General features: G+C 42.5%; 1 protein-coding gene across 1 annotated transcript in view; it reads left to right on the top strand.

The window, feature by feature from the left end:
- The first annotated feature begins 2,878 nt into the window (after positions 1–2,878).
- The window catches only part of EDRF1 (erythroid differentiation regulatory factor 1), a 29,632-nt gene continuing 21,310 nt past the window's right edge, over positions 2,879–11,200 (top strand). The window contains exons 1-8 of the mRNA XM_075717927.1: positions 2,879–2,941; positions 4,622–4,830; positions 6,295–6,361; positions 7,248–7,373; positions 7,889–8,013; positions 8,478–8,637; positions 9,912–10,013; positions 10,305–10,426. Of these exons, the coding sequence (XP_075574042.1) occupies positions 2,879–2,941; positions 4,622–4,830; positions 6,295–6,361; positions 7,248–7,373; positions 7,889–8,013; positions 8,478–8,637; positions 9,912–10,013; positions 10,305–10,426 (974 nt within the window). The remainder of the gene's footprint in view (positions 2,942–4,621; positions 4,831–6,294; positions 6,362–7,247; positions 7,374–7,888; positions 8,014–8,477; positions 8,638–9,911; positions 10,014–10,304; positions 10,427–11,200) is intronic.

Genomic DNA, 11,200 nt, shown 5'->3' with positions numbered 1-11,200 from the left:
CAGCACACTCTGCCAGCAAGCGCTGCCCAAGCAGGGGTTCAAGGAAGCACATGGGGGAACCGTGTCCCTCGAAGAATTTGGGGCTGGCAGCACCGGAGCATGGATGCCGTCCACACCATGCCACTTGCCTGCTGGCCAGAAAAGTCCCCAGTCCATTCATTCGTATTACAGATATAGTCCCTAAGATGGATGCAGCAGGCTTGGGGGGTTTTTTTATGTTTAACATTTTGTAACGTGTTTTTATAGATGTGGAACTAGACAACCAACCAAAATGTAAGGCTTATTTCACAGAAAGAAAAACTGAGGCACAAAGCCCTTAGTTATCGTGAAATGAGCCTGTGGGTGAGCTGTAGACAAGGCAGAACTCATTAAACCAAGTACAAGCCAAGACTTCGCCTCCTGGGCCTTGACAGACTGTAAAGAACATGACACTCGTACCGTAAGCCAGTATATTGATATTCAAGGCTAACTTACGTGCGAATCGGATAGCATGGCTGGCAAATGGAACAAGAAAAAAATACGGTACTTGTCTTAGTTAAGTATGAATGATTCAGACAGTCATAGCCATCTACAAAGTGCAATTACAAAGTTCCTGTGTGAAAATCTCATTTTCCATCTTACTATCAAACACAGGTAATGATATTTGGGCATACTAGCTGCCATTGTGGAGTTTTTCAAGGCTTTCTTCTAAATGACCTACTTTGTTTCTCTAAGTATCTGTTGAAGTTGTGATAATACAGATAAGAGTGACTATTTGGAACTTGCTATTATTAATGCTGCCCTGCTGCAAGCTACTTTTAAGTAGAAAAGTAGTAAATGATGATTTACAGAGGCTAATGTAAACCTTGCGCATGAAAAATAAGCTGTTCCAGATAATGCAACTTTGGTTAAGGAAAAAAATAAACCAACAAATGTAAGCAAGCTGTAAGAGCAACATGTTTTGAAACACCTTCATGATTGCACTGTCATCTCAGCCTTGACTGTAATGAACTGTGCCGATGTCTAAATGTGCCAGGAGCAGATCACAAGGCTGCAGAGATAACTCATGCTATTTTTAAGACTGAGTAAGCCAGTGATAGAAACAACTAGAGAAGGATAAAGAGCATGACAGGCAGAACCTACAAATCCTTTTCATTCCATTCTATTCAATTTTCATATTCAGTAACTTGGGGCCCATTACTGCAAACCTCAAACAAACAGCACTTTGGCTTTCACAGTATTACTCCACTAGAATCTCTTTCTAAGGCTGAAACTTAAAAAGGTCCCTTCCTAACCCCATAAACGGATCCTAAAGGAACATAAGGAATAAATAATTAAATTAAGGAAAAGTTGTGCCAGTCTGCAATGGCAGTAGGTATAGGTCCCATATAATGAAAGTTTGACTGAAGCTGCTTTGAAACATTAATTAATTATATTTCTTAAATAGATTCTATATGTGTATTTCCATACCAAAGTATATTGTTGTATTTATAGTATTGCTGTTACTGCTAAAAGATACGCTTTGTGTTTAGTAACAATAAGGAAAATTAGAGTATTTTAGCTCGGTTTACAAAGGAAACAAGGCTTATGCAACTGCACTTTCTGTCTCTGAGGTCCCACAATAATTTTCAAATCTTCAGGCCATTTTCAATCAACTTTGAGAGAAAGAATTTCAAAGATGACTAGGATCATCTAAGCTCCATGAGGATCAGTGGCAGGACAGAAAAGTACCCCAGCAAAGGCAGGCAGGCCCTGGCCCAGTTGCTCTATGTACATTGTCTGGGAGGAGGATGACAGCCACTCCGCACTTGTACTCCCTGACCAGTCACATGCTGTCCCTTGTGGCATGGAGAATAAAGAATATCATTTAAGATGAAAATAATAGATACTAAAAATCCTTTGGGCACTCTTCATGGCACCATTTGCTTGCTTAGGACATCAGAGCTAAATCTTTGTGAAATTCAGCACATAAAAAGAGGCCAGCACACTATGATTCTGTTCTAATTCTCCATCACCCCATCCTCTAAGGTGCCTCATCACCAAGCATTCACTGATTTAATGAAGGTTATAATTATTCAGTGTGTCTGCAAACCCCATCAATAAGCCCTACCAGCCCATTCCCTTACCTAAGCTACCTAACACAGCAACATGCCAGTCACCAATATCCCAGTCCTTTCTCAGGACAGGGTTGGGACAACCCAGGCCAGCCAGGTTCCAGGACCACTGGGCATGAGCAGGCTCCCAAGGCTTGGCTGCTCCCCAGCACGCGGCACCCAGCCCTGAGGGCCGCGGCACCCAGCCCTGAGGGCCGCGGCACCCAGCCCTGAGGGCCGCGGCACCCAGCCCTGAGGGCCGCGGCACCCAGCCCTGAGGGCCGCGGCACCCAGCCCTGAGGGCCGCGGCACCCAGCCCTGAGGGCCGCGGCACCCAGCCCTGAGGGCCGCGGCACCCAGCCCTGAGGGCCGCGGCACCCAGCCCTGAGGGCCGCGGCACCCAGCCCTGAGGGCCGCGGCACCCAGCCCTGAGGGCCGCGGCACCCAGCCCTCCTGGTACGGCACAGAGCGGCGTGGCCGACGGTGCAGCCCCACCACAGCCACCAGCTTCGCCTCAGCACCCCTGCGGGGCTAGCAGCCGCCCAAAAAGTCAAAGCAGCACCGAAGCCAGACGAGAAGCGACACGACCGCCACAAAGACTGCCGCCATTGCCCGCCGCGACCGCCCTTCTCCTCACGCCCCGGCCCCGCCCCGCCCGCTAGCCCCGCCCCCCGCGCTCTCCTATTGGCCAACGCCGCAGTCCCCGCCCCCAGGGGCCTCTCGGGAAGTCTCGCGAGAGGTGGCAGCTCCCGGCCTGCTGCCCCGGCCCCAGGGAGCGCCCGGGCCGCGGCCCCGCTCGGCGGGAGATGGAGGAGCCCCGCGCCGCGGGGGCCGCCCCGCCGAGGGGAGAGGCGGACGAGCCCAAGCAGGTAGCGGCGGGGAGCGGGGGAGCGGGCGCGGCTCTGCCCGCAGCGCCCTGCGGCGGGGAAGGGGTGTCCCGCGGCTGAGGGGCCCCGCAGCCTCCCCCGGAGCCGGCCCCGCCGCCTCAGCCGGCCCCGGTTGGGCCGAGGAGCTGCGGGGGGGAGCGGGGCGCGGTAAACACAGCCCACAGTAATGCTTTAAGTTGCCTCGTAGGCGTGCCGCCCGCTTTCCAGTCTGGCGAGTAAGGGAATGCTGCAGTCAGGGCCGAGCACAGTAGGGAACGTGCTAATTACGGTTAAGCTGTAATTGCAAGCAGTATTGCTGCTGTTATGGTTTAAGTGCGGTGTGCTGCATTGTATTTACATAAGTAGTATCCTGTGGATCTGTTTTTCCCTTAATGTATACCAGATCAAAGCTCTTAATGCAAGTGTGACAGCTGCGTAAAACACGTATTTGAAAAGAATACGTGTATTTGAAAAGAAACGCGCAGTCGTAAGGCTGGCTTCTGAAGGCAGAAACGTGTTTCGCTTTAAAGTCGGTGTTTGTTAGTGAATGCTTACTTTCACAGACCTTTGCAGCCTTAATGTGAATTATGTTTTAGTTCTGGCCTTTCTGAGTAATTTCACGTTCTGCGGGGAGCGGACCTCGATAGCGCTTTAGCCTTGCAACTCGTGAAGCGGCGCGTGCGCTTGGTGCGAGCGTTGGAGTCAGGGCGGCTCAGATATTTGGGGATGTGTGCAGGAGAGAGTTAGGAGCGAGTGCAGGGCTGGGCTTCGGTCGCTTACCATTAAAAATAGCTCATCGTAGCACTACTTGAGGTTCAACAAGGCCAAGTGCCGGGTCCTGCACTTGGGTCACAACAACCCCATGCAACGCTACAGGCTTGGGGAAGAGTGGCTGGAAAGCTGCCTGGCCGAAAAGGACCTGGGGGTGTTAGTAGATAGCCGGCTGAACATGAGCCAGCAGTGTGCCCAGGTGGCCAAGAAGGCCAACAGCATCCTGGCTTGTATCAGGAATGCTGTGGCCAGCAGGAGCAGGGAGGTGATTGTCCCCCTGTACTCGGCGCTGGTGAGGCCGCACCTGGAATGCTGTGTCCAGTTTTGGGCCCCTCACTACAAGAAAGACATTGAGGTGCTGGAGCGTGTTCAGAGGCGGGCAACGAAGCTGGTGAAGGGTCTGGAGAACAAGTCTTATGAGGAGCGGCTGAGGGAACTGGGGTTGTTTAGCCTGGAAAAGAGGAGGCTGAGGGGAGACCTTATCGCTCTCTACAACTACCTGAAAGGAGGTTGTAGTGAGGTGGGTGTTGGTCTCTTCTCCCAAGTAGCTAGCGATAGGACAAGAGGAAATGGGCTTAAGCTGCGCCAGGGGAGGTTTAGACTGGAAATTAGGAAAAATTTCTTTACGGAAAGGGTGGTCAGGCATTGGAACAGGCTGCCCAGAGAGGTGGTGGAGTCACCATCCCTGGAGGTGTTTAAAAAACGGGTAGATGTGGCACTTCGGGATATGGTTTAGTCTGGTCTACCCTTGATTAGTCTAGAGTGGGCTTGGTAGTGTAGGTTAATGGTTGGACTGGATGATCTTAAAGGTCTTTTCCAACCTAGATGATTCTATGATTCTATGATTCTACTTTGATAGTTTTAATTGCTATTATTTTAGAAACGGAAGACTAATTTCTCTTCGAAAACTAGGGGTCCGTCTTGCTTCTTGGAGGCAATGAAGTGAAAAGCAGCGCTGTGGTGAAATATTCATCTGCCCCGCCGCAAGCAGCGTTTGCCCGTCTGCAGGAGAAAACGGACTTGAAACTTCCACCTGCCAACTGGTTACGCGAAAGCGCTAAGCTGGGACCAGCAGGTACAACCATTCTTGGCAACAACAAAAAAAGTAAACCCTTTTCCAGGTAAATAACAGCAGGCTCCATTTTTTTCTAGGCCTTTAAGACTAATTCTAATAGTGAACTTGGACCCTATGTAATTCGAAGTATAAAGTACAGACTTCACTAGCTGCTGCTTTTTCTTAACCGTTCTCCCTCTACATTTTCATCCTTAGTTCTTGCCTGTATGCTATAGTCTTGTCTCTTTTGTAAACAATTAATGATGCTGGTAATGCCGTTGATTATTTTTTTCAAGTGCATGTTGACACCTTGCCCGAGACAGTCAAACTGACTTCATGTTCTTCCCTGGTTGGCTGTTGTCGGTTGGCCAAAATCAAACTAGACTGGTTCAGCCAGCCATTCTGCTTCTGATAACAGGTGAAAATGGACCAAATGTGGTTCCCCTTGAAAGTTACAGAGCCAATTTATAGCTCTTTTGGGTCTTTAGAAACTGGACCTGGCTAACTCACGGCAAAAGAAATTTCATAGTCCTGTCGAGAGTGAACACAGAAGGTGAAATAAGGGGCAAAACCAAAAAGCAGTGTTAGCTTTCGGTATGGATGTCTGTTAAAGAGATGGATGAGTTGATTTCACAGTGTTTATAAATAGGAGGCTTAAATCCTGTACTGAGCAAGCAAATTCACACTGAGTCAACTAGTCAGTGAAATTTAACAGTTTGTGGAGGGGCTGTGTTTAAATCCTCATAATCTGTTTTAGGAGGTGTAAGTTTTTTGAGCAGGGTAACATGTTTCTCAGGGCTTTATGAATTTTTCCTGTTTATTTTAGATATTTTGTTTGTTTGTCAAATAGAGGCTGGCAGTTTAATCCCTCTCTCTCCAGTGTCAGTGTTAAAAAGCTAATAGTGAAAGTATAACTTCAGACACGCACCATGTATTTGGTTGGGTTATACTAATATCTGGTTTAATTTGAAAGAATGATCTGTACATTGAAATATTCTAATTTAATAGCTTCTAATTTAAAGAGGCCTTAATAAAGGTGGATAAAAGTACAAGGATGTGTTTGTTGAAACATGTAGGCCAGTTTTAGAAAATATAAATAAGAGGTAAAATGAAACGACAGCTGCTAAAATGAAGGACTTTAATGTGCTTAATGCCTTAAAGATAAACTCTTTGAAAAACTGTTCTCCTTTTTAGTGTTAAAAAAAACCAAACAATTTTTCTAATTTCCCATAGCTGCCTTAACAAACACTTTAAATAGTTCTGATGTTCAAAAATGTATTTTAAGTTTTGTTGAAATCAAGAAAGACTTGAAATTGGATCTGAGCACTTCCAATGATATCTTTGGAAAACCTGGGGGATGTCAAAAATGATTTTGTAAATGAACTTTAGATTGTTGTACCTGGTAATGTTTAGCTAGATTCTTCTTCTGATGAAGAAAAAGCTTTCAAAGATTTAGTAAGCTTTGGGAAAAGAGAGATCTCTCTTTACTGTCACACTGCGTTTGTCTTAACTTGTGATGTTTTCTAAATAGCTTTGGGATGGCATATGACTTCATTGACTCAGTTGGAAATGATGTCGATGTTGTGTCTGATTCAGAGGTATGTATAGCTTTCTAAGTTCTGTCATTCAAACTCGTATGTTGTATAAACCTTATTTTAAGATATTGTCGTGGATTCTGTCATCTTTATGCCCTTTGAGATAAAATAAAGATTCCCTAGTGAAACACAAACAGATCACCTAACTTTTGCTCTGTCTTTTAAGGGAATTGTGATCACAGGTGAGAAATTTATAGATAAAGTGGTATTTTCTGTGGATTTCTGCAAATAATCGTCAGCTAAAATATGCAGTTTAGTGAATGCAGCACATCAGTCTTGCAGTGTCGTTGTCTTATGTGTTTGAAATTGATTCTTTTGACATAAGATTATTTTGTTCTAGTCTTACCTAGAAGAGATAGCCCCCATCCAAACTTCTTCTTTCCTCTGATTTTTGCCAGCTTTTTTGGTGCTGGTAATACCTCAGAATTCAGATGAGGCTATTCAGAAGAGGAAAACATATGTATTTGACAGATTTCTGTTCAGACTTGGATCTCTGTCCAGATTGCTCTGGATATCTGACAAAGTGTTGGTGTTCCTGTGGTGAAGATAGAGCTTTTAAAATCCAAACCATTTACTTGCATTTTTTTTGTTACTTTTGACTATATCTGATTGTGATGATCCAAAGAGAGATAATGTTTAAACCATGTGTGTGGTTTATACCGACTACTTGGTGTCTCTTATTGCTGTCATTCATGTTCTTTGACCTCAACAAATGCAACTTCTTGTGGAATGGCCTTCTTAAAATCACTGGCACTATAAGGTTTTATTTGCCTGCCCATGCCTCTCCAATGTTAGTAGTGTATTCTTTGCTTACAATTTCCTAAGAATTGTCTTACAATGCAGTAATAATTACCTGGAATGCAATCTCTGTTCTCTTTTCTCCTGCAAGAATATTAAAAAGCTTCTGAAGATACCTTATAGCAAGTCACATGTGAGCATGGCAGTACATCGCATTGGGCGGACACTTTTGTTGGATGAGCTAGATATTCAAGAACTCTTCATGAGATCATCTCAGGTTAACCATTTTGTTTTCTAAGTATGTCGTATGGTCAAAGTGCATTATTTCAGGAATAGTGTAGCTAGCAAGAAAGCAGGTATGTATCAAAATTCCTGAGAACCATATGCGAGTGCAATCGGTCTACCCATGAACTGCATCTGATGTCCAGTACACACCGATATTTATGTTACTGTAGGATTAAAAGTCCAGGTCCCACATTCCTGTAATTACTTTGGTATTGCTACACTATTTTATTAATTTTATTATTAATAAGTATTTGTTACTGTGTAATCTCTTACCGTATATCTGACTTTCTAATGAATTCAACTTCTCAGTAGGAATGTAACTTTTCTAGAAGATACATTTTTCAATAAATGACTAATTCAAGGCTTTAGCTGTGAAGTTATTTTCAGGTTTTTGGCGTTTGAGATTTTTTTGTGCTGTTGTGGATAAGTATTCATAAGTTAATAAGGCACTTGGTTTACTTTGTAGATGCTTCTTGAGATTAATTTCATGTTTATGATGTTGCCTAGACAGGGGACTGGACATGGCTGAAAGAGTTTTATCAAAGGCTGATCGATCAGAAGTGGCAACGAAAAAAGAAGAGTAAAGAACATTGGTACCAGAAGGCTATACTTTCTAAATTTTTGTATTACAGGTAACCTTACGTCTGCATGAATCTTGAATTCTGTACCACTTAGTTTTGCCTGGTTTCTTGTCTTGAAGTAAATGTTAAAATTGCATTATGGTCTGTCTAATTTACTGATTTATACTTACACAGAGAAAATGGAGGGATGAAATCAGGAAATAACATGTAGGTGTTTTTAACAGGAATTGAAGCATTTTAAGTATTAAAGTATAAAATAAACAGGATGACTTAATTAACTGCATATCTCGATATTCCTTCTGAGAACTGGATTTGAGGGAAGAACAACTTAAAATATGCAAGGTAGATTGTGACACTTGCTGTAATATTGTAAGAGTTTGAGCAACTTGTCAATATAGCAATCTTTCAGCCACTTAGCAAAGTTATTCTTTGAGAACAGTGCATTAAATGTACCAATTCTAAAATGGCTTCTGTTTGCGTATTGTTGACTGAAATGTTTAATGTTGTTTTGTCAGCATTAATGGTGATGGAGCTGCTCAGCCTGTTCCTTCTACTTCAAAACAACACCAGGAGGGTCCTGTTTCAGGTGAGAGTGATGAAGCAGGAAGGGCCTCCTGGCCAGCTCCTTTTGAAATGCCTTCTTCGTTATCTGAAGATCCAGGTGCCTCTAACCAGGTTAGTGCATATAATGTTTTAAATGACACCTTAGTTCTTGTAGAGACAAATATATTGAAAGGCTTTCAAAGGTGCTGCTGCAGTACTCTTTGCTGAAAGAAATGAACAAAGGCATTAGAAACACTTGGCAGAATGTGTGGTTTAGGTTATGCCAGTGTTTCAGAGCTCCAAATTTCAGAAATTATTTTTTCTGTCACTGTAATACTAAATACATATTTATCTATGCATTTTTGAGAACAAAACATTTGACTAGGAGTAGTCATCAGTGACTTTACCTAAAAGTAGGAAAATCTGATATTCAGAAGGTGTGTATGGAAGCCTAAGGTTTTGGCCTTTCTTTTTCAATCTACCATTAAAGTGAATCTGTTGTGGCCCTGAATTTATTAGGTGAAGAGGAAAGTGAAGATCCATGAAAAAGTTGCAAAACAGTTAAGCAACATTTACAAACACTTGCTATGAGATTATGCAAGTGGAAGGGAGAGATGTTTGTAGTAATTATGCAACAAATTATGATTAGTATTAGACCCTAATCCAGGGTTTCAGTCTGTGGCTAAGCTTATTTATGAAAACTGTTAATTCCTGTGTTTTTTTGAGTAGCATAATACAGGAATTGATTAAATTTTTGAGAGGTTGAAAGATCTGTTGTATTCAGTCTACATTAATAATGATGTAATAGTTAATGCTTAGACAGTATTACCAACTGGTATGCCAGATGACTGGGTCAGGTAACTTAGGAAGGCTCTAACCTACATTATCCACAAAATCATAAGTTGATGTGTTGTGGTGTAGTAATATTCTAAAGCAGAGAAATATTTCAGTACTTGAAAGCTTTTAGGAAAAGGATGACTACTCTCTTCCACCTTCTCGAGGAACTATTGCCTAATACGGCAGCTTGTTTATCATAAAGAAGCTGTTGTGCAGTTGTACAGTGTCATTTTCTTTAATTTATAAATAAGACATCAGGATAGAAGTTTTACATTCTGGAGACTGATAATCTGGTGCTGACCCTGGGGTAATAAACTGTTTCTATAGAAACTTTCCGTTTTCTTTCCAAAGCCTAGGGGAATACGAAGTACAAAATTTTGGTACTAGCTGTAGAAAAGAAGCATTCTAGTTACTGACTAGAGGCTTTTTGTAGTTTAATACATATTTATTTAAAGATGTTAGAGGTAAAGGTTTTTCCCTTATATGCTTTTATTGTTCAGATTTTTTTTTTTAATGGCCTAACTTTACCTCAGCAGCAGAATCACTCCTTATCCTTGTGCTTTTCACAGGGCAGTGTGCCTCTTGAACCCTCATATATAGTGGGGCATGTGGCCTCAGCCCCCAAAGAACAAAACCTGACTACTTTGTTCAATGACGGGGAAAACAGTCAGGTATGCTATGTGTGAAATTTGAGCTCAAACACTGAACCCCCAATTTAATAAAATATTTTAAAATTTGGTCTCAATTGGAACCAAGAGAAAAACTAAGCCCCCTGTAGAAGTAGCTTTTGTGGCATCTGTGATCTCAGTCTTTTAAGTTAACGTGAATGCGTAGCATAGTTCATTATGTGCTGTCTTTTATTTGCTGCTTTCGCTTCTTGCTTTCTCATAATTCCGCAGAATGTCATAGGGAACGTGTTTTATAACAGTGATTTACAGACCAATTTTTTTCTGTTAATGAAGGGACTTAAAAATGACTTTGTTCGTAACATCTTGTGGACCTTTGAAGATATCCACATGTTAGTGGGATCAAATATGCCTATATTTGGAGGTGGGAGATACCCTGCTGTGAGCTTGCGTCTCAGGTGAGTTGTGAAGTTAATGAGATACACTTGCCAGCCTTGACTGACTTGTTGCTTTGCTTCCTCTTTAGCTACCTGCATGCTGTTTGGTTGACTCTTAGTTTTGCTTGCAGTTTAAAGAATAAAATTCATGCTTTAGACTTAAGTGGTGATGGCTCTGTAAAGCGCTGGGAAACAGAAACAGTCTCATAGCTGTGCCACTTCACTGGCACTTGAGATGCTCTGCTGCTTTTTCTGGCTCTGTAACTAAATTTTTATTTGAAAGTACTGGTGGTTTGCAGCCTTTCCTCGCTCCATTGTTGGGTGTGATTGTTGAGTGTGAAAACACTTCTGTACATCTAGTCCTTAATTTCATTCTATAGCTATTTTTATAAGAGGGCAGTAATATTTCTCTTACTGGGATTCTGAATTTCAATAACTGCTAGCTGGGCCCTTCATAAGCACTTAAAATTCATGACTGTAGTAGTTCTAAGTTCTGACTGTCTTAGTGTTTGCTAATATTTTACATTGGTCACTTGATTACCATTTTTTCTGTTCCTGCCTACGTGTAGGCAAAGAATGAGCAAAAACTTGAAACTTGCTTGATGTATTTGTCATCTTTTTAAGACACATCTAGGAATTAACAGTACTTTGTTTTGCAAGGAATTTTGGAAGGTCTGGGAGAAGGCTTGCACTATAATTACTTGCAGCTAATACTGCTTTTGCTTTAGAACTTCTTAAGTACTTGTTATCTTGGTAATAGTGTGACACCTGAAGCTTGTTAAAGTTTCAGTATAA

Source organism: Pelecanus crispus, chromosome 10, assembly GCF_030463565.1.
Source record: "Pelecanus crispus isolate bPelCri1 chromosome 10, bPelCri1.pri, whole genome shotgun sequence".
Lineage (NCBI taxonomy): Eukaryota > Metazoa > Chordata > Aves > Pelecaniformes > Pelecanidae > Pelecanus > Pelecanus crispus.
This window is presented reverse-complemented; position numbering and strand designations above follow the sequence as displayed.